Source organism: Bos mutus, chromosome 17, assembly GCF_027580195.1.
Source record: "Bos mutus isolate GX-2022 chromosome 17, NWIPB_WYAK_1.1, whole genome shotgun sequence".
NCBI classification, from domain to species: domain Eukaryota; kingdom Metazoa; phylum Chordata; class Mammalia; order Artiodactyla; family Bovidae; genus Bos; species Bos mutus.
Genome location: NC_091633.1, coordinates 54,277,669 through 54,302,294, shown reverse-complemented (window position 1 = coordinate 54,302,294; position 24,626 = coordinate 54,277,669). Strand labels below are relative to the sequence as shown.

Below are 24,626 nucleotides of genomic sequence, written 5' to 3'. Positions count from 1 at the left end.
CCGCAGTCTCTGCTTTGCTATGGAGTAGCTCGGAGTGATTTCAGTACCCTTATCCTTCCATCCAAAGTGCCCTCAGTATGCCTGATCCACAAGCTCATCAAGACCTTCATTCCTATAATACTGCCTTTGCTTCCAGGTTATTCTTCATTCCATTTCCTTCCATAACTGGCTCTTATTTGGTGCTTCTAATCCCCCTCCATATGTTCCCTTCCCTGCTCTCTTCCAACACACATTTATAGAACATCGCTGTATCCTGCTGGGCACGAGTGCCCTCAGCCCGCTTCCCTTCATCCTCACCTATCCCCTATCTTCTCTGTACCTCATCCAACTCACAGTTCTCGGTCAGTCCTGTAACATGCCTGGTTCTATGAGCCATTCAGCTGAGGTACTAGAAACAATCAGAAAATCACTATACTTTCGTGATTTCCAAAATCAATTCAGTGGTTAACACTGTTCATTAATGTTTTTGTCTTTAGTCAGGTGCTTATTCCAAACCATCTCCATCTTCTTTTCAAACCCCTCCCTGGCTTCACTTCCCACTACTCTGTGGAAACTGATTTTGCAAAGTTTGTGAAGGACTTCCTAACTACAAAATGTAACAAACATTAGAATTGTGAGTTTATGCTACTTTTCACTAGTGGTAATGTTTTCTCTCATTTTACTCAGGAAGAGTCACTCTTTGGTTTGAAGTATAATATTGTAGTTGGTGTGAAAGGACGAAATACTCAATTATCTCAGTTTTTAATCATAATACTTTAGCAAGACAGCCTGACAATCTCTAATAATCAATACATCTATGACTTACAGCTCTTGGCCAGGTTACTATGGGTAGCTTAGCAACTGCAGTTGTTTCTTTCACTGCATGTAAATTAAGGAATAAAGGGTGAATTGGTAAATGATCTTAAGGGATCTTAAGGGATAAAGGAGGAACTGGTAAATGATCTTAAACATAGATCTTCACTATGTTAAAAATTCACTTCCCACTGAGTGGAAATCCAAACATAAAAAGGGGTTATAGGGAAAAAAAGGTTAAGTTTGAAACAAAGCAGTGTCAACATAAAACACGTTGTATATAGCAAAGTCAAAGTGAAAGTGAAGTCGCTCAGTTGTGTCCAACTCTTTGCGACCCTGTGGACTGTAGCCCACCGGGCTCCTCCGTCCATGGGATTCTCCAGGCAAGAATACTGGAGTGGGTTGCCATTTCCTTCTCCAGGGGATCTTTCCGACCCAGGGATCGAACCCAGGTCTCCCGCATTCCAGGCAGACACTTTAACCTCTGAGCCATTACTGTACAAAAATGCATAGTTTAGAAAATATCCATTTTTTAAAATGGCAGCAACTTTCTTCTAAGACACTTCTAAATAGCCAAGGCATTTAACCTCAGTAATAGCTCTTTAAAGGGCTTCCCTGGTGGCTCAGAGGTTAAAGCGTCCGCCTGCAATGCGGGAGACCTGGGTTCAATCCCTGGGTCTCCAGATTCCCTGGAGAAGGAAATGGCAACCCACTCCAGTATTCTTGCCTGGACAATCCCATGGACGGAGGAGCCTAGTGGGCTACAGTTCATAGGGTCACAAAGAGTCAGACACGACTGAGGGACTTCACTTTCACTTTTAGCTCTTTAAGCAAAATAGTGTGATCCAGGAATACTGTGTAGTTTACAGTTTGCCTTGAAAGGAAAACCTGGGCTCAAGTTCTGTTCTAACATCTAGTTTCATGGACTTCAACACCTAGTTTATAATGGTAGAAGGAACACAAGGAAAGATGCTCACAGGTCCATTGAACCAGCTTTCTACTCCTAGCTGGATACTCTTTAGCCAGTCATGTAATGTTTCTGAGACACATCTCTTCATCCATAAAGGAAGGAAAATAATACCTACACATGAGCACTTTGTTCTCCAAGGCCAAACTTGCCTATTACTCCAGTTATCTCTTGACTTTTGCATTTCAATACCCTTGGATGAAAAGGATGGGAAAAAGGCCAGTTTTCACTTCAATCCCAGATGACAATGCCCAAGAATGTTCAAACTACCATAACAATGGGATTCATTTCACATGCTAACAAGGTCACGCTGAAAATCCTTCAAGCAAGGCTTCAGCATTATGTGAACCGAGAACTTCTGGGTTTAGAAATAAGGCAGACGAACCAGAGATCAAATTGCCAACACTGGTTGGATCAGAGAAAGCAAGGGAATTCCAGAAAAACATCTATTTCTGCTTCACTGACTATGTGAAAGCCTTTGACTGTGTGGTCACAACAACCTGAAAATTCTGAGAGAGAGGATACCAGCCCACCTTACCTGTCTCCTGAGAAACCTGGAGGCAGGTCAAGAAGCAACAGTTAGAATTGGACATGGAACAACTGACTGGTTCAAAATTGGAAAAGGAATACATCAAGGCTATATATTGTCCCCCTGCTTATTTAACTTCTATGAAGAGTATATCATGTGAAATGCCAAGCTGGATGAAGCAGAAGCTGGAATCAAGACTGCCAGGAGAAATATCAACCACCTCAGAAACACAGATGATACCACTCTAATGGCAGAAAGCAACGAACTAAAGAGCCTCTTGATAAAGGCGAGAGAGACAGTGAGAAATCTGGCTTAGAACATTCAGAAAACTAAGATCATGGCAGCTGGTCCCATCACTTCATGGCAAATGGAGAAAAAGTGAGAACAGTGACAGATTTTATTTCTTTGGGCTCCAAAATCACTGGTGACTGCAGACATTAAAGGAAAAGATGTCTGCTCCTCTCAAGGAAAGCTATGACAAACCTAGACACTGTATCAAAGACATCTTTTTGCCAACAAAGGTCTGTATATTCAAAGCTATGGTTTTTTCAGTAGTCATGTATGGATGTGAGAGTTGGACCATAAAGGCTGAGCAGCAAAGAATTGATGCTTTCGAATTGTGGTGCTGGAGACTTCTGAGAGTCCCGTGGACTGCAAGGAGATCAAACCAGTCCATCCTAAAGGAAATCAACACTGAATATTCATTGGAAGGACTAATGCTGAAGCTCCAATCCTTTGGCCACCTGATGCAAAGAGCTGACTCACTGGAAAAGACCCTGATGCTGGGAAAGACTGAGGGCAGGAGAAGTGGGCAACAGAGGTTGAGATGGTTAGACAGCATCACCAACTCAATGGACATGAGTTTGAGCAAACTTTGGGATATAGTGAAGCACAAGGAAGTCTGGCACATTGCAGTCCATGGAGTGGCAAAGAGTTGGACATGACTTAGCAACTAAATAATAAATGAGTACTTTGGAAATTACAAAGGGCAATGTTTTATACATTATTTGAGTCTCTTTTCTTCTGGAAAAATTGTTACACATCCTTCGACTGGGTCTCCCTTGCTGTTTGGGCTTTCCTCTAGTTGTGGCAAGCACGCGCTTTTCATTGTGGTAGGTTTTCTTGTTGTGGAGCACGAGCTCTAGGGCTCGTAGGCTTGTCGTTGTGGTTCCCAGGCTGCAGAGCACGGATGGGTCAATAGTTGTAGAGCATGACTTAGGCGCTGCACAGTATGTGAGATCTTCCCAGACTAGGGGCTGAAACCATGTCTCCTGCATTGGCAGGTGGATTCTTTACCACTGAGCCACCAGGGAAGCCCTCTCATCAAGCTTAATACATCAGTAAAAGTATCCTTAACCTCCTGGGAAACCAAAGAAGCATTTGTTTTGACTATAGATTTTTTTCTCTACTTTCTGAGTTAGTATTATCTTAGTATATTTTTGTCCACCCACTTTTATCCAGTAGGGAATTAAAAAAATTTTTTTTAACTTTCTAAAAAAGTACCCCACCCCAAATGAACAACAACACCTAATGTTAACATTTTGCCATATCTATCTCAAACATGTTTTTTAAGAAATAAAAACTATAGGACCCTCACGTTCCCAACATGATTCTCCCTTGTTTAAAGAGAACCACTGTCCCGAATTCTGGACAGTTTAAAATTCCCAAACCTGTTTTTAAACTTTTACTTTATGTGAATATTCACATAAACCATACTTAGTATTATCTGGCTTAAAAAATTTAGAAGAAAATTTTTAATTTCTACATATAAGAAATATAATGCCATTTAACTTCCTCTTTGCTTGTGGATCATTACTGTTTTGGAGCGCAATTCTTGATTCACTTAATCCTAGCTTATTTAACTGTAGAGCATTTCATTAAATGAATATACCACAATTTACTCATTTATGTTACATTTTATTTCCAAGTTTCATTATTATAAACAATACTGCAATGAACATCCTTGCACGTATCTGGCAAATGTGTGGGAATGTTTACAGGGCATATCTCTATATATCTACAGACACAGAGATCTATATCAAGAGTTAGATCTATAGATACAGGTATCCTATCAGAATAGCTGGTTTATGCACGTTTCATTTTAGTAAATGAATGTTGCCCTCATAATGATTATACCAATCTATACACTCAAAGACAGGATACCTGAGAGTTCCTCTGTTGTTTTTCAACATCTTAGCCAACATTTGATATCCAGACTTATTCCAAAATGTTAACAACTAGATTGATGTGAATTATCGCGTCTTGATTTTGAACTTATTGACCCCAATCCTTGAAAACCCTTGATTCCTCAAAACTATTATTTTCAAAGTCTAGCTTCTTGACTACTAGGTTCTTTCACTAGCTTCTCTTCCTCTACCCCCTTTTCTTATTCTCTTTGAACAGTCTTGTCAAGTCATACCACTCATGGCTCACTCTTCAAGTCACTTTTCTTGTAAGTTTTAGACTCATACCTAGCTGCCCACTACACGTTATGTTATATGCCTAAAATTCATGACTGAAAAGACCTCTTTCTTTTTCCCTCAATTTCTCCCTCTCAATTCTTGACCCTGTTTAATGATAATGTTAAAGGTAGGTTTTTTTTGCCAAAACCCTGCGCATCACTGCTAACTTTCATGTCTTGTTGATGGAGGTGCTATCTGCCTAACATTTCTTGTATCCTTGGCTCTCTTCTTCATGTTAATACTTAACTGCTGCTGTCCTCACTGTCCTCACTTCTTTCCAGTTGTTATACTGATCTGAAGCAAGCACTTTGTTAGACATACCTGGGCCTGAATGCCTATTTTTCTCTCTCACAAGCTATGTGACCAGAGGAAAATTATGATTCTCAAGCTGTTAAACAGGAACAATACCTGCCTCCTATTTTTTTTAAGGTTTAAGTGAGCTAACCAGTACAAAATGCTTACTACATTGCCTGGCACAAGTAGGAACTCAGGAGTATTACTCAGCTTGAGTCTTCTGATTAGCCTTGGTGCCTCCAATCTCACTCCCTATTCTCACCATCACACTGCTAGTGGAATTTTCTCAAATACTTATCATCTTTCCCTAATTCTTCAATAACTGACCTCTGCTTCTGCTGCTGCTAAGTCACTTCAGTTGTGTCCGACTCTGTGTGACCCCACAGAGCCAAATCTAGTCTTTTAGTAGGCCATCTAAGTATTGCTAATTTGAGCTCCAGCCTTATTTCCCAGATTCTGTTCATACTATTTTACAGTCCCTGAATACATGACCTTGTTTCATGTATCTGAACGTTTAGGCACATGCTATCTTTTGTCTGTATATGAAATTCATCTTTATCTCTCCAAGCTCAAGGAACATACTCTGTTAAGCTTCTCCCAGTTCATCCAAACAGAAATGAGTACTGATTCCTAGGGGTTTATATATTGCTGCTGCAATCATTTCTTGATTTGCCCGTCTCCTTCACTAGCCTGTGAAAACTGTGAGAGCAACAGCGATGTCATATATCCCCAGTATGAAGCATAGTTTCTAGAGGTGGTAGGCATTTACTAACTACTGAATGGATGAAAGGAAAGACACTGGGACTGGTCTTATTTTGTATCTTCTAAATAACTATAAAAGCAACATCAGGAAATCTGCCAAGTTCACTAACACTAGTAAGTTTCCATGAATGTCAGAATGATGGGAGGACAGAGGTTTTACTGGTGGTTTTCTCTATTGTATGAAAAGGCAAAATAATCCAAAGTGCTAGAACATGTAAAGTAAAACACTAGGGGGAAAAAAAGCATAATTTGAGCTGTTAATATCTACAAAAATATTATAAACTATTTCCTGAGTATACTGGTCCAGTGTACTACAGGAGATAAACAGAGATAATCAAATAGAACGCTGACAAGTAAACAGAAGAGAACATCCTTTTGCAAATACTAATATTTAAATGAATGCTTATAAATAATGCCTATGAATATTTATAATGAATCCTTATATGTCAGGCTTTCTGATAACCACTTATATACAATATGTTACTTAATCCTTCCAACAACTGTATGAACTAGGAATTCCTAGTATCTTGCCTAAGATACCTGAGCCAGGATTTAAACTTGGTTCTGTCTGATCTAAAAACTTAAGGTAAAGGAAAACCATCCATGTCTATAAACACAAAAATGGCAATGAACAGTATTACCTTGTCTCATTCATCAAAATCTTTAACCAATCAGGAATAAAGTAGATACACATAAGGGCTGGTCTATAAAACAATTCCTATTTCATTACAGAAAACTACTAGGTTGGATAAATTTGGGAGAACTATTCAGAATATTATTTCAACAGCTCTCATAAACTAGTTTTTAATTTGATATATGATTCTGTAGCACATAAACCTCCTTATCAGGTTCTATACCAACAAGCCATATTTTAATTCTGTCTGTCACAGAATCAGGGTTCCTCTCATACCTGAGATTTGTAATAGAAATTCATTCACTTATAGAAATGCAGGGACTTGCCCGGTGGTCCAGGGGTTAAGAATCTACCTTTCAATGCAGAGGACAGAGTCTTGATCCCTGGTCAGGGAACTAAGATCCCACATACTGCAGGGCAACTAAGACTGCACGCCGTGACTAGAGAGCCCACACACCGCAACCACTGAGCCGGCGCACTCTGGAGCCTGTGCTCCACAAGAGGAGCCTGCATGCTGCAACTAGAGAGCCCACACACCGCAACCACTGAGCCGGCGCACTCTGGAGCCCATGCTCAAGAGGAGCCTGCACGCCGCGACTAGAGAAAGCCCGCTGCCACAACAAAGACGCGGTGCAGCCAAAATTTAAAATTAAAATTTTTTAAAGTTAACTTTCAATTAAAAGAAAGAAGGAAAATGTAGTCCTTTATGGAGGAAAAAAAAAAAAAAACCCTACATATTTGATTGGAGGTTTAGGTATGCATATTAGGAGTGTATGAATTCTCACCACCCATCCTTATTTAAAAGACTTTGTGCTTTGCTTTGGTATTCATCCATTAGAAAACTCAATCATGCATCTACAAGAATTATTGCTTAAATGAAGCCAAGCTACCAGGACATGTAACAAAACTATGTAGAAGTGATTTATTTTCCTCTTTGAATACCAGCATCTCAGAACAGGAAAATCTCCTGGAGTAGGAAATGGCAACCCAATGCAGTATTCTTGACTGGAAAATCCCATGGACACAGGAGCCTGGTGGGCTACACAGTCCATAGGGTCTCAAACAGTCAGACACTACTGAGTGACCAAGTGTACACACACATCTCAGGTAGTAGAGCAGCAGAATGAGGGGAAAAAGCAAAATACAAATTCTTCCCCTTAATGTAAGATAGGGGAAAATTCATCTTTTTGCTTGTATCTCTTTAAAATATTTGAACTTCCTCAAAAAAAAAAAAAAAAAAATCAAAACAGTCTACCTTAAGAATCACTGGGGTAGTCTTTAAAGAAAGAAAATAAAGGACCAATTTCCAGGCCTGGCTCCAGATAATTTAAATCAGAACTTTGCAGGTGGGCCTGGGCACTGGGGTTTGTGGCTTTTAAATAATCCCCCTGGGACTCTAATATATAACTAGGATTAAGTTTTAAAAGGTCCAATTGCCAGCCCTAAGTAGATAAGATCAACTAGACCACAATTCCAGTTGTGATGAACACTGGCTATCTATAGGTCAAGTGTTTAGAAGTAACTACTACAGACCTCCACCTAGTGTCTCTCCTTACTTGTAATGATTAAAAGTGGAGATACTACGATCCATGGGGCCGCAGAGTCAGACATGACCGAGAAACTGAACTAACCGCAGAAAACAGAGCCTTAATAAAGGTTAAGTGGTTTGTGTTACCAGTCTCCCTATACTGTTTGAAAGAAAGAAAAACTACTGAGTGACAATCTTTGAAGTAACTTAATTCCACTGGATGTGATTGTTACCTGGCTGGTTGGTTGCTAAAGACATGAAGGATGAGAAGATTCACTGCCAACTAATGCCACAATGAACAGGCAACTGAGAAAGAGGATGGTCCTTCAGTCATCTGCTTCCTACAAGGCCAGTCACAACCACTCCTCTGACAAACTATAGGAAGAAAACCAAAAATTAGATGTGAGAAGTTCATTCAACATAAAAATAAAATAAAATGGATCTGCGGTATTCTGAGGAAATCTCTGAAGCCCAAGAGACAGGGACAAAGGGAAGAAAAATGGGAATATTCTAAATCAATAGATTAAAAAAACTCTTTAAGCCTTTGCACCAAATGACCTGAAAATTAATAGTGCTTTATTGCTATTTTCTACCATCTATAGGCCAATATTCATAGCAAATTTCACAAAGATTTGAATATCAACTATGTACTTAGTCACTACCCTGTGTAAATTCTTAAGATTTCATACATCACATTAAAAATGGCTTTTCATGAGTTTGTTAATTAATACCAAAGTATTAATCATTTGACACTGTAATTAGGTATTTCTCTAAGAAACAAGCATCCTAGCAGGTCACTGAAAAATACTATGAGAAATGGAATGCGTCAGCCAATAGTAGGACTATTCAAAGGCAAATATTAATAGTTCAAAAGAAAGATGAGAGGTGGTTAGTTATTCACTATTAAGAAACACCAGGAGTTTTAGAAGAATACTTTAGAAAACCCAGTACCTAGACCAGTTGTGATAAGGCATCAGGCACTAGACAATGGACTTGATAAACCTGCAGATCAAAGTAAACAAACAGCAGGTTTATCAAAGCTCAATGCTAGAAAACTACGGTAGACTGGAAAGACAGCCAAAAAAATGGTATGGAGACTCAGACAATTCACAGGTAACTAAATATAGAAGGCAAATTTAATTATTAGCTGAAAGCAGGCCATGGGATCCAGAATATATTCAAAAAATCTCTTCACTCCTATGTTGTTTCTGAAACTTTATACTTATTGAGGCCAAGTTGAGGATTTAAGCAACAGCAGAATTCTTTATAACAGATAGGAAATTTCCCATCATCAATTTTTTTTTTCAGTTAAAGAGAACTATACCAGTTGTATGAAATAAAATAGACTTTTTAGACACCAAAAAAATGTGTATTAAAAAATCTAAGAACTATATTACAATCTTATTAGATTGCCAAGGATTACTTTTGTTACAAGAAGCCTTGAAACAAAGTGTATTCCATTTCTTGCACACAGAACCCTTACAAATAGCACTGAGGATTAAAATTCCAAGTTTATCTATAGTTGACAGTTCAGTAAGTTCTAATTTAAATAGTACCAATTTTTCTTTCTTTGGCTATAATCCCAAGATGGCATCACTTCAAAGGCCAACTGGGAAAACCAAGAGGCTGGGAAAAGTCTCTCCTACAACACACCGCTTTCCTTACTGCTTCCCTTTCCTTCTGCCCATTTTTCCATCACCATGAGGGAGGGTATGTCCTGATGGACGCAGCAGTGTTAAATAGGCTGTGTAACCTAAAGTATGTACCCAATAATCTGCTTCATCAAAGTGAGAGCATTCTTTTCTCCAGAACCTCCTGCACACTACCAACATCCCTCTAGTAGGAGCATACTGAAAGTGCAATTCAACAAAGAATAACCTTTTCCAAAAATGTTTTATTGCTACAAGTTGTGAGATTTCCAACCATCAAAACTGGAACAAAACTTGATAGGTTCACCCCCTATGGGGCAGCATGGCCACTTCATGGGAGTTTTTCATGTAGATCTGGCAGTGGGTTTAGCAAAGTTCAGATGTCAGCAGGATGGTATCAAGAAACCTTGCCTGTAACTTAAGAGGTGGAACACAAGGCAGAACAAAACTACCTCCCATCGGAAAGGTCAGTCTTTCTTTGAATTCTTAGTCATTTCAAAGTTTAAGGCTGGTAATTATTAAGACAAATACATACATATCTTGTTAAGAAAATCCAACACTTCACTTTCAAACTTTTTCCCGAACAGATGCTACATGTGGTAGCTGAAATATTCCTAGAAATGGTGTACAAGAGACTTCCCTGCATTTATCACAAATGATAAATGATCTAGACCTACCTGATCTAGACCACATTTTTCTGGCCTCTTCTTACAGTCACAGCTTTCATTTCACAGCTCTAACAGCAATATATCGTGGAGTACAAACAACACTGTGAAAAACAAGGGAGTGATAAAACCCACAGGAAAGCTGTTCACTAGTATCGGGACTACTTTTAGTCATGCTATCAGATCATCTTTATTCTTGTGCATAATAAATAGGTACAGAAAAATGTTGAAAATGCTAAAGACTCAACTATCGAATTAAAGCTGAGGAAAACTAATCTGATAGTCAGATTTTAGTTTTTAAATGAGAAATGACAAGAGTAGTAAATATAAAGAAAAACAAAAAGAACTTTACTTCTCCTATGTTAATACAGGTCAAGGAACCCTTTCTTTTCAAAAGGGTTGATAACACCAGTTCTTAGCAATAAACATAAGGCACTTGTTTAGATTACAACATCACTGCATTTTTCCCCCCACTTTTTTCCTAACCCTGTTTTCCCCCACAGCATCATTTGGAATAGAGTGAATGAGGCAAATGTGAGATGATTCAGTTCATACTATCCAGGGTAAGATAGCACAGTACAATGTTTTAGGGGTGATGTCTGGACATTAAATGAACCTCTGTCAATATCCTCTGAGACCAGACAATGTATCCACTATCAAGTAAACCTGAAAGAAAATAAAATATTTATTTAATAGTTCCAGTAAAATTGGTTTGGAATACAATATACATGTTAGGAATTCTGCTCCTCATGGGTGGCCTCTGCATCAAGAGTTCTTAGTACTTATGAATATTCATTCTAAGACAATCTACATCATTTGAACATTGTCAAGACAAATATAAGAATTTTGTTTCAATATACAGTAGAGTTTAAACATAATTCACACATACACCCCCTGTTTTATGGCTGGTGCCTCCTCCAAACACCTCACTAGTGGCAGAGGTAGCACTAAGTGTTCTCTACCAACAATAAGAACTTCAGTTGCCACTCATAGGAGAAGTTGAAAAAAGTTTTGTTTTTTTGCCATCTGTTAAGATGTTCCTGAGTCAGGGCCAGTTAATAAACATAACAAAGCTCTAGAGTCCAGTCTGTACTTGTCTTTACACCACTAAATTACTAGACTGGGATGTGGAATGCAGGTCATGTACTATGAAATGCTGAGTTTAGCACAACTGTTCAATCAGTAAAAGGATCAGGTCTCCTGAAAATTCCCTTTAGAATATACTTTCTATAAACTAAAAGTACCACAAAAAGGTCAATTATATACAATCGATTCATTTTACTTAATATCCTTATTTGTTGAGATCTTGAAAATGCAATGAGAATACAGAGCCTCTGGCTAGTTCTCAGTGTTTGGGTTTAAAATTTTAAGGCTCACTTTCTCAAACAAAATAGCAGTTCTCACTTTTCCTTTCAAATTACTAATATATTCATAGTACCTGCTGCCATCCTAGCCCTCAAGGAAATCTTAATGCAGGAACAGCACTATGCTTGCTTAATGGAATTTCCCTGACACCAACACTAAGTCCATTCCAAAAAGTTCCCATCTGAACTAGCCTTACAGCACACTACACTACCTCTGGCTTGCACCTCTGTTTCCACCTGTGTGTTTTCACAGAAGCCCAACACATATTAGTTGAAATATTCACACAACTGTTTTTCAAAACAATTTATTGCATCATATTTGGTACCTTATGTTTGACAACAAAAAGGAAATTACATCTGTAACTGCAGGAAAAAGAAGCTGGTCTGTTATTGAAAAAAAGAAAGAAAGAAAGAAAGAAATCTTGGGCCCTTTAAAAATTACAAAGTCTTGGGCTTGCCTGAAACAACTGAGCAAGAAATATATTCTTAGAAATGTAGGGCTTCAAGTATTACAAACCTGTGACACTGTGGAAAAATTCCAGAGGTATCTAAACTGCAGCACATTTTTTTCTGCATATCGTGAACAAGGCCTGCTGAGGTTTTTAACTATTAGTCTCTTGATCAGTCATAGAATGGTAGTCAGGAGTTCTGCTCTTTAACTTCAAGCCATGGTAGATTTTCTTTTTTCACTCTTGGGTGAAAAGTTCATGCTTGCTAATTAGTTGGTGCCACATCACAGTGCATTTGGTTCTTGCATTACAGTTTTAACAAGTTTGGCCAAAACAATGCTGAAAGGTTTGCATTGTTATTTTAGTTCTTCAAGTTTTAGTTAGAATTGAGATTGTTCCAACTGGTTCCTTCAGTTAAAAACTGTGGTACAAGAACACCAAACTGATCATGTACAGTGAATTTTGGAAACACAACAAGCGTATTGAACACCCTCTAGGTTTTCTTATAATTCTGCTTGGTATCTATATGTCCCAGCTTCTACAACATCAAGCATCTGTTGTAGGTTTCTCTGTAAATAGTGATTCACATTGCATACTTCCTATGGTCATAATCAACCCCGTAACAAAATCAGTTAGATGCTAAAGCCCCAACAACTCTTTGTGCTCAGTGAAAGAATCCAGTGCTAAAACAGCATTTACGCTGTCTGAGATATAGTAAAATCTCACAAGACAAATTTAAAGTAATATTTCTGCCACACACCTGCTTTGTTAGCTGTAACAGCCTCCAGATTTTATATAAATTAGTTTAAAAACATGGGTGGGTAGGTAGGAATAGGATAAGGTATCTTTTTTTAACCCCTCAATTTTAGCAGCTTTTAATTTTTTAAGAAACTGAACCTATATCCTGTAATATGTTAGATATTTTATATATACTTTTTCAGCAGGATAAAAAACGTAAAACACTATTTGAAGGCAAGAACATTTACTCTTCTCATTCTGTGTAAGTTAGAGCAATGCAGCAGGTGCGTGACAAAAATATTATACACTAGATATGGTCCAAAGTCATTCCGTTTGCTTGTTTGATGATGTTCAAATTTCATTGGCCAGTTCTTCAGTTTCTGCAGAACTATCTCCATTAACTGTGATCTTCATATCCTCTTCATATCCAGGAGGCATGAAAGCCAAAGCGTAAGGGAAAAGCTTATGACAATTTGCTCTATAAACTTCAGCAGCTTCTTTACAGTCTCCTAGGCTACCATCACACAAGGCTTCTAATACCTCCATACATGTCTGGAGAAAGAAAAAAGGTCACATTATAATTTGCTTAAAAGGAAAAAATTTACTGTGAATTTATTGGACATTTCATTCCCAAAAGGTTTTCAAAATGAGAGGCAAAATGTACATATATAGGAAAGTATTTACTCCCACTATGCATTCCATTAGAATTATGTTCTTCAGAACTGCGAGGTTTACACAAAAGGATGGATATATAAACAGGGTCAGGATTAAGGTGACACAAGCAAGGTGCTACATCCAAAGACACTCAGCTCTCAGCAGGTAACCTCTGGAATGCAGCCTGAACCTACCTGGCCCTGTGCGTTAACTGTTGGAATTTACATGCCACTGTCAATGACTATACCCAAGTCTTTAATTTTTTTGGAGGCTCAGAGCCAGATGGCAAAATCAAACATTATTTTTTAACCTTCTATTCAAATTAAAGAGAACCTTTATGGTATGTCCACTGATGAAGAAGGAAAGAGAGTCTCAGAAATACAAAGCATATACATCCAAGGAAAAATTTTCATGAATACTAGTAATTCTTTCAACCAAACCCTTAAGTCTGTTTATATTTTTAAATGAATCATGGTGACTTGCATTTTCATGTTTTCTTTCTTCACCTTTTCACTTGGAAAACACTATGAAGTTTCCAGATATTTAGTACCCCACAAATTTTGACTCTTTACAAGGTTCTAATCTAACTGAAAGTGGAAGTGTTAGTTGCTCTGTCCTATGAGATCCCATGGACTGTAGCCAATCAGGCTTCTCTGTCCGTGGAATCTTCCAGGCAGTAATACTGGAGTGGACAGTAGCCATTCCCTTCTCCAGGGCATCTTGCTGTATATGTGTGCACACATATACAATCTTAAATAAATTTAAGATAAACTAAGTTTCTGAGATGGAGTCATAATAGTTTGGAAAAGAGTATGCATAAATAACAAAAAAAAATTAATTGGTGAAAATTATCCTGGTAAAAACAGAAACAAAGAGTCAAGTAACTCTTACAGAGAAATAATGAAAAACTCTTTACCTGGAGGTTTCTGTTAGTGAGGGATTCATCAAGTGTTGTTGCCAACTCTATAGCTCGCTTCTGACTAGAAGGGTCTAAATAATATACCATTTTGGCAGCTAAATGAGAGGGAAAACACAAATGTTTATTTCAAGGTAAACCCAGCGTTTTTACCTACTATCCATTCAAATATAAAAGCAGGATCGATGTGCACACAGTGTGGCACTTTACTAGAAAAGTGCAAACAGCCATTTGAAAAAACAAAAACCTGAGACAGTAGACCAGAAAGTCTAACTGTCCAAACCAAGAGAATGATTAAGGTGAGAGAGACTATGAAAAAACACCAATATTTCTAATAATATTTGTCTTTGTGTGGTGGGACCATGGATAGCTTTCTTCTTTCTAAAATGAAGGTAATTCGGGATCAAGGAGAATACTTGTGTGTGTGTTTTGACAGGTAGGGGGGTGTGTGTGTGTGTCTGGTGTGACGGAGAGGGGTGTGGGAGATACCCAACCCTGACAGGTATGAGTACACTGCTAAAGCACTACCCAGGGGTCCCATCAAGTCCAGACCTTGGCTCATTAGCACAGACTCTTGCCAGATGATCCCTGCTTGGGAGATGGTTTTAGGTGTCCAGCACTGCCAAGTCTCACAGCTTATATAAGCATGAGAAATTAAAGACGATGGTTGCATCTACATGAATTTTAAGAGCATGCTAATGAGAGAAAAAAATAAGAAGATCCTCCTTCAGTGTATGTAATAGCTAGCTAAATTCAGTTACACTTGCTTCTTTATAATGCCTATGCAGAACCAGGAGAAACTACTAACCTTGATTCATAGTAATGATTTTATCTAAAACACTAAAAAATGTATAGGAGGTTAAGCTGCCTGTTTCATAGGATTAAAATGTGATATATACACATTTGCCTCTGTCATACAAAAAGTGTGTAACCTGTCAATGACCCACTATAGTAAAAACTGAAGCTGTTTTAGAGGCTGAGATAAGGACAAAATAAACTGATTACCTGATAATCTGTGTGGCAATGAATCAGAATTCCTTTTCAGAAAAGTTTCATTAAAGTTCTTTGGATTCGTTGCTCCAAAAAGACGATTCATTTCTTGTTTTAATACTGTTCTAACTGCATCGGGTAAATCTTTACTTTCACACACTGCTGAACAAATTAAAAACAAACTCTTATTAGCAGTTAGATACTGATACAATTTATAGAATTAAGAAATTAATTTATTGAGGTCAACAAAGCAAAGCAATTATATATACAAAGACTGAATAAACTTACTAATAATCCAACAATTTTCTAAAGGCTACCAAATATAGTGCAGAAGATCAAAAGAATTTTCCTCACCCTATCCCATCTTCTTCTATATCCAAGTAAACCATTACAAATTTATCAGTTTAAAAAAGCCATGGATCTTTATATTCAATGATTATGTGAACTAAGCTATCACTACATAATAATTTCCAAACGACCACCAAAGCATTTTCCTGTAAGGAATACACTGTTGTCATCATATGCTTTGGCATTCGGAGATGGAAAAACTGACTCCCAATCTCTCTGGGCTGAATCCTAGTTTGGTATAGAGAGATAGTCTGGAGCTTTAAGCCAGACAGACCTGAGCATGATTTGAGTGTGGACAAATCATAAGCTCTCTGACCCTATTCCTTGATCTATAAAATTGAGGTGATATCTAACCCAGAAGACCACAGTAAGAAAAAGCTACAAATAAAATGTTACTGTTTAGTCGCTAAGTCATGGCTGGCTAGCCAGGCTCCTCTCTCCATGGAATTTTCCAGGCAAGAATACTGGAGTGTATAGCCATTTCCTGCTCCAGGGGATGGTCCTGACAAAGGGATCAAACTATATCAAGCCCATGTCTCCTGCGTTGGCAGGTGGATTCTTAGAGCTGAGTCATCTGGGAAGCCCCACAAATAAAATAGCTAATGACATAATAGATATTCCATATACTGTAGGCACTATTTTTGTCACAGACTGAAGAAAACATAAATAGATTTTCCTTATGATTAGAAACTATTGTGGCTTTCAAACTCTTGACTACAACCAAGTATCTGTACTCTGATAAGCATGTTTCCTATAGACATAACTTATTATGGGAAGCAAAAATTTCACAGAACACTGACCCTTACACTGTGCAGCACATTCTTGTATCTTATACTCTAATTTATTTCTATTTTAAGTTTTCAAATGCTTTCAAACGATAATGACCCACTCAACTTCTTTCATTTTCTCACTAATAGATCACTACCCTAAGTTTAAAAAACACTGAACTTTTGAATAGCAAACTTTCAAATGAAATATTCTACATGTAGTCAGTAACTAAATAATTGATTGATATGTTCCCTTTGCTGGTTGAACAGCATTTCTTCTATCATTCTATAGAATTGGTTAACTCAAATAAATGAGCTACTAATTAAAGGATTTAGCTTAATCTCCATTATGCCTGTATTTTCAACTTGGATTTGGCAATTTTATCAATATTTGTCTTGGGGGTGGGGAATGGGCTTAGGAGTACAGAGTGAACTGGAAGGAGAAAATCTGTTCAAATAGGTTATAGCCAATTACAATGAACATTATGTCAACAAACAGGTATCTATAAAATTTATTACTTCTGTGGGCCTCAGTGGTTTGCCTGAAATGCTTTCAGGACACTTTATATATGCAGACAGGAAAGTAATTTTATGGTTCATAGCTGGAAACCATACGTTTCATGTTTTTCATCACTTTTATTAACTTGTTTTCCTCAGATTAAAAAAATCTCAGAAAAGTAATTAAAAAAAAGCCCATACAGTTGAAAATACATAAATACATACGTCTTGTGTTTAGGATGTGTCAAAGAGGGAATATTTAAATAACTACCAACATCGACTAATAGCTATTTCCCCTTTTTTTGTATTAATAGTTTATATTAATAAATCATTCATTTATTTAATAGATTTAAAAAAGAATGTTTCCAAAAATACTTCCTTACTGGTTCACAAATTGTTTTTGGTCAACTAACTCAGTTTTCTCCTCTAATCACTAATCATGTAAACTGGAACTGCAATTTCCAGGAAAATATTACAATCAACCAACCAATCAATTCTACTGTAGCAAAATTTAGAATGTCCTATGGAAGGAGTAGCCTCAAATGTCCCAGATTTATTAAATAATCTTTTATGGGTGAAGACTAATGGAAGCACAGGGAGTCAATCTAAATATTTTGTGACACTGATAAAAAACTAACCAAAAATTACTGACATCTCAAGACAGTAAAAAATCTCAGACTATCTAATTGTCTCCCATGCTATATTAAACCTTTTCCAAGGGGCCTATGCGTTGAGTCCTGAGATACCCTAAAATTAAAACAACATTTGGTTCATGTTATTATCAGACTGAATAAGTTTAGTTATCACCAACAGTTAAAAGTCACATTAAAGAGGGGGCTGATTCTTAGCAAAAAGAGTTTCCCTGGGTTCCCACACTAGTCAGCATTTTTTGGTTAAAATTTTGGTAGAAAAGGATATTTTGTGTGAGATAATTATTACTCACTACTGATTAAGTACAAGCTACTAAGTGATTACTACTTAATACAGCAAAATAAATAAATGACCATATTAATTAAGCGAGGTTTTTTTTGGAGGAAATACATAAGTACAGATGAGAAATAATCTGCAGAGAAAAGGAAAAAATGAGTTTGTACAAATGAGAGAGGAAAATAATATAAGATTCATTATAGATTAAGGTGACCAAAACCTACTAATTTTAAAAACATTTAAGGGAACATAAACATGTAAGCAGGTATCAAAACAAATGAATACCTAAGGTCCTATTTCTACTTAGAACTGACCAGAAATATAATAAAAATTGCCTTAAGTTCTACAACTTAAAACAAAAGTGAAAAACTTGGAAGAGATACTATCATTCTCATAATTAAAGGGGGAAGGGGACATCCTATACAGTAAATGACTTCGGGGGTGATTACTACTTACACTGGTAATGTAATGTTCTGGAGATTTGGAAGACGCTCATAACTACGCTACAGTGAACATTCACTTAGAGATGCTTCTACAACTAATAAAGTAAGTGTGGAGCCATTGTTTTTTCTTTTTCCTCCATAATTTCTGGAAAGGTGTTATTGTGAGGGTTTCTTTGTAAAGAAATTACTACAATATAACTTAACATGACAAATGTGTTCCTGAGAAGTTACTTCAAAATCAAGTATTTTTCTCAAGAACCAAATATATTAATTAGTAAAAGGAACTCAGGGGGTTTGCAGTAACAAAGATGCCTAAATGTAGTCAAAATAAGGATTACTTTGTAAATCTCTCCCTGACAATGATGTCAGATAATACCTGAAGCAATGACAATAGGTAACATTAACTCCACTCAATTAATTCTAACTTTTAATGTTGGATCATTCTTTGTTCTTCTAAAGTTCATAAACATTTTCATTTTCTGAAACAACTGTTCCAAGAAAATGGTTATATGTTCATCAAGCCACACACTCATTAGAACTATATGTTTGTCACTTCCAATTTATACTTCAAATGAATATAACTCTAACTCCATAAACTTTATATGTATTATTTTATTATCTTTCAGGAAAGGACTGTATAAAAATGAAGTGTGTATATACTGAAAATAACTTGAATGCATTTCATCCTAACTAAAAATGATTTATGCTGTTATTTCCAGCCTTAACGTTTTGATTCATGATTTCAAAATTTTTTTTTCTTTAATATCAAAAAAAAAAGACTAAAAAGAAACTTCCTTATTTTCACTAAATACAGCAATTAGTTCTACTTTCTATAATATGACTACATTCTTACTTTCAGAATTTTTTAAAATTGGGGGGAAATTTTCTATGATTTAGCCTCTATAACAGGAAATCACTTTTTTGACAAGCATAAATATGATCTAAATAAGGCTTTACCTTTTCTTATAAGTCAAAATAATGTTAACTGGGACAGTTTAGCATTTTCAAAAGAATGATTGGGCAACCTGGTTTAATCTCATTATTTTTATATAATGCATGGATTCACATGGGGTTGAGTATTTAGCAATGAGACAGCTAACAGTATTTTCAAATTCTGCAGACTGTTCTACTAAACTTTGAATTTCTCCTTATCCAGTTACTTAAAAACCAAAACAAAAAAACATTACTTGACTACAGAAGTACTTTATTCTAAATTTAAAGCTCTGGTAGTAGAAAGAACAATATGAAGATCTGGGTCTCATTCCTGTTTCTTTACTAATTATTGGTGTTACTGTAAATAAGTAATTTAGTGTTTTAGCGTCCTAGATTTCTCAACTATGAGAGACAATTGGCATAATATTCCGCCTTTTGTTTCTAAAATTCTGTAGCTTTACTTGACATTAAAACTTACATATGGATCTTACTGACTAAACACTTGAAAAGGACAACAATTTGTTTTAAAGTTACTTTTACCCTACATTTACTGACAAAAATTTTATGATTCAAATTATTATACTAGAGACAGGTAAATGAGATAATTTGTCAATTTCAAAGAGATTTTTTAATTTTACAACAATTAACTACATCACATAATGAAATATGATTCAAAATTTCAACTTATTAACCTTTAAGAAACAGAAATAAAGATGATTCTCAAATATCTGGACTGAATGAGTCTGTGTAAAAATCAGGCAACATTTCTAGCCTTAAAATAAAGACCTTCGCCACAAAGAAAAGACTTGTTTTTTCCACACGCTAATTTAATTTAAAATGATTTGAGTTTATAACAAACTTGTATAAATCACTTATTCAGTCACTATCAGCTACTGTAGTCAAATACTTAAGTAACAGAAAATTAAAACATACCAGTACTAAAGAGTCGAATCATACATTCATGAAGCCAGGGATGACTAGAATCAATAGCAAATGCTCTCTTTACTGATTGTAGCATCAAAAGAAACTTTTCTATAAAAAGAAAAAGATATATTTTGATCATTTAATAAAAAGAGATACCCTCCTTTAGAGGACTAATAGTATCTTACAAATAGAAAAACTCATTTAGAGTCAATCACATCTGGACAGCAACATATGACTGAAGCAATTGACTTCCTCAGGTTAGCAACATTAGCTAGTATTTTCCACACAACATTAAGAAAAATGGTTTTATTAAGTATAAAAAATTTAGATAGAAAACTTCATTGTTTACACTTGAAAGCAACATTGTTTACACCTTTCTTGTGTTTTGCGACATGTGAAATCATTTCCCTTTCACCTCACTGTTCCTCTCCGGTCAATCCCTGGCTTCTCTTCCTCATCAAAGGTAGAGTATTGACCAAGGTTATGTTTTTAATCACTTTCTAATCTTTCCCAATGCTATCTCTTCCCACCCCATCCCTCATGTTTTCCAAGCTTTAGTAGTGTCTCCACCTGTTGGATGGAAAAGTGCACCCAAATACTCACCACAATTCCAAGTCTCATCCACAGCCGTCTTTGTTAAGGCTTCTCTAATAGGGTACAACTCTCCAAATATCAAAATTTGAAACCCTAGGCTCCTCTGACAATTCCTTTTCCCCTAACCGCTACACTCAGAAAGCTAAAAATACGGCTATGTCCTTTATTATTGCCCTTTTCATGCTGTAGCAATGGACTCCAAATGCTGGAGAGTGACTGAGAGGTAGTACATAGCAAAGAAGCCAACTCAGTAGGATTCAGACTGCTTTTCACTACTTAAAGCAGAATAGCTTTTGTATTTTACATTTTGGGGTTCCATGCAAAAATATTTGCTTAAAAAATATTTGCTTAAAAGAGAGCTATGTTAACTATTAACAAAACTTTAAAATTACTGGACTATTTATTAAAATAATTTTCCCAATTACGACAGGAGCACTGTGGAAAATAGAAAATGTAGAAAAAAGTATTTTAATCACTCAAACTCCATCAAGAGACAATCTCTTATGTTTTGATCTTTTTTCTTCTTAGCTAGTATTCTATTTTACATACTCATATAAGTATCTTAATAAAGATTAAAATAAACTATAGTTAGTTCTGAATCTTATTTTGAAACAATGTTATACTGTAACCTTTCCCCAGAATTTGATCATCATGATTTTTTAATGGATACTCTACAGAGGTATCATTTTATTCTATGTCTTTTAGCAGGACAGTTACTGTTTGGAGCAGTATTTTGTCAGATGTTACTAACCAGTTTCTCTTTCCTTGAATACATATCACCCTAGTGATAAAATTTTTTTTTCAATGAACCATTTGGATTACATCAATTCAATACCATAAAATCTTCTTAGTATATCTACTACATTTAGCTTATAAGAATTCTAAATCTAGCAACCAAAATCCTCCATCTAACCTTTACCTGGCTTAGGCAGGTAACAAAGGCAACCTCAACATTATTTATACACACTTGTTTTCTCTTAACAGATATTCTTCCCTTCTATGCATCTTTTCTTTTAGAAGTATGGTCTGTTCTTCGAGATACACCTCAAACATCGCATCTTCTATCTGTAACAATGGCTAATGGTTGACATTATTTACTGCTTATTGTGTACCAGATACTATTCTAAGATCTATGTGTATTATTTAGTTACTAAATTTTATCCACATATGAGCATGATAATCACTATATTTCACCTTAATTTTAGTTACATATTGTAAATCTATTTTTTATTTTAATGCCCTAGGAGACAGAATCACATCACTGTACTTCCATATAACATGTTGTAAAAAGCAGGCATTTCTTTGTGAGGAAGCAGCACTTGCATTTGCCAAAATATCCTACAGTGGTGAGGCCATCAGAATTGGCAACTATATTCTGAGAAATAAAGTGATCAATTTTATCAGAGCCACTATTCCCTAATTGCCTACCTTTCCTAAAGTAAATCTCAAAGGCAAAAAGATGAGTTTCTATCTTGTTCTTCACCAAGTTCTTCAATGGCGTTAAAAATTTAATAGCTTCTTCCAATGGAGTTTCAACCTAACAAAAATAAGATATATTATATACAAATAGAAGCAAGATTTGGGGAGGGGATGTCACTTACTCTTTCTATTTATTAAAAATACTTTTTCGGTAAAAACCACTTACCAGTCACCCAGAAATACACTGCCATATTTTACCCTCCCACAATCTAAAGGTAGGGGATTCTGAACTCCTCATTCACTGAGATTATACATTATCTGTGGATAGAAACTATCCAACAAGTAAAGAAAAAGATAAAATAGAATGAGAACCAGGAAACGAAAGACAGTAAGAGAAACACGTAAGATAGCCAAGGACGGGGGCCAGGGGAGAGAAAGGATGTGGAACAGGATGACAGGATGACAAGGGCTAAGAACTGTAGAGAACATTAAAGAATGAGTGGAAGTTGAGTATAATCAAGCCATTAAAAAATAGTACAATATCCATTCTGTGTTGCTTTGTTCCACTCCGAATTCTACAGAAATCTGTATTTATTCAAATGCCATACTACAGGTGCGGTGTCATTTGAAAAGTTTTACATTTACAGAATGCTGTCTCTACCACCCTGTGAGTACTGAGACAGGCCTAGTCTCTGTAGACTGGGGCCGGGCTAGGGCACAACACTATATTCGCACTCAGCACTGGGTCCTTATACTTGCCCTCTCTTACCACTGAGGCAATAACAATGTACCCTCAGTGGAATTCAGATGTGCCGTATCTTTCCAACGTGACTCTGCCCATACAGTAATTTGTGGTTTCACCAACACAGATTTAGGCCAAGGCAATTATTTAACAGCATTAAAAACAAAATCAAGTTAAACAGTAAGTGGTATCTATAGGATTTACCCTATACTAGTATGTAAAACCAGAGAAGGCAATGGCACCCCACTCCAGTACTCTTGCCTGGAAAATCCCATGGACAGAGGAGCCTGGTGGGCTGTGGTCCATGGGTCGCAAAGAGTCGGGACACGACTGAGCGACTTCACTTTCACTTTTCCCTTTCATGCACTGGAGAAGGAAATGGCAACCCACTCCAGTGTTCTTGCCTGGAGAATCCCAGGGACGGAGGAGCCTGGTGGGCTGCCGTCTATGGGGTCGCACAGAGTCGGACACGACTGGAGCGACTTAGCAGCAGTAGCAGCATGTAAACACCTAGTCATTATTCAAGGATATAAGCTCTAAACCAGAAATCAGTATGTGGCAGTATCACTACTGTAATAGTTGTAGATATGAAGAGACAGAGGAGAAAATAGGGGCCCCCATAAGTATACCTTTCTCACACTGGTGAATATTCTGCTTCTTATTCCCATGACTCTTTTTTTAATTAATTTATTTTTTATTGAAGAATAATTGCTTTACAGAATTTTGCTGTTTTCTGTCAAACCTCAATAACTCTATGCTTTAATGAGTTAGAATTTGTGGTATACAGGGGAGAAATGGTTACCAGGGAAAAGTAGAGAACTGGAAACTGAAATTACCACCCAGCTATAGCAAGCTTTTCAATTCCTTAAGAAGTATAGACTGAAGTGAAGGTCACTACATTGACCAGGATAATTTACTGGAGAGACACATGGCTGCTATCATTATAAAATAGAAACAAAAAAGGATATTGTGAAGTTGAATCATTACAAGCATTGGTAGTGGTGATGAAAGCCACTCAGTCATGTCTGACTCTTTGAGACCCCATGGACTATACAGTCCATGGAATTCCCCAGGCCAGAATACTGGAGTGGGTAGCCTTTCTCTTCTCCAGGGGATCTTCCCAACCCAGGGATCGAACCCAGGTCTCCCACATTGCAGGTGGATTCCTTACCAGCTAAGCCACAAAGGAAGCCCATTACAAGCACTACTGTGACTGAAATTGAGTATTTTAATTTAAAAAGAGAAAAGAGAGAAATTAATTCTGTCTGAAACTCTAATAAATGAAAACATATGCCCTCAAAGGAGATGTGGATTTCTTGTCCCCACATGCTTCTGTGGGCCTCTCAGAGGTAAGACTTTGTCAAGTTAAATTTAAATGATAAAATATTATGTACATAACCAAGACAAAGCTAACTACATTCTACAGCTACATATATATGATGCAGTAGAGAGTGATATAAACAAAAGCATATAAATAGGGATGATGTTCTATAACCAGTGCTTTAGGATAAACTACCCTTGAAAATCCCTGAAGTTAAGACACACAGGTATAGCTATGAATATACAATATCACTAGTTTGTGTTGTATGTATGAAAATCATATATTTAAGTATCAAAATCGCAATCACTGTAGTAAGA

At 36.6% G+C, this 24,626-nt stretch overlaps 1 protein-coding gene across 2 annotated transcripts in view; it reads right to left on the bottom strand.

Moving 5' to 3' along the window:
- Positions 1 to 10,943: 10,943 nt before the first annotated feature.
- Positions 10,944 to 24,626, bottom strand: part of NAA15 (N-alpha-acetyltransferase 15, NatA auxiliary subunit) — a 72,335-nt gene continuing 58,652 nt past the window's right edge. The window contains exons 16-20 of one of the 2 annotated variants that reach the window (XM_070386553.1): positions 22,256 to 22,364; positions 20,243 to 20,341; positions 15,409 to 15,552; positions 14,404 to 14,501; positions 10,944 to 13,385 (exon numbers count right to left, since the gene is read on the bottom strand). In XM_070386553.1, coding sequence (XP_070242654.1) covers positions 13,185 to 13,385; positions 14,404 to 14,501; positions 15,409 to 15,552; positions 20,243 to 20,341; positions 22,256 to 22,364 — 651 coding nt within the window. In that variant the 3' untranslated portion in view covers positions 10,944 to 13,184. Of the gene's footprint in view, positions 13,386 to 14,403; positions 14,502 to 15,408; positions 15,556 to 20,242; positions 20,342 to 22,255; positions 22,365 to 24,626 lie in introns of both variants that reach the window. The other variant, XM_005895823.3, reaches the window with a different exon arrangement.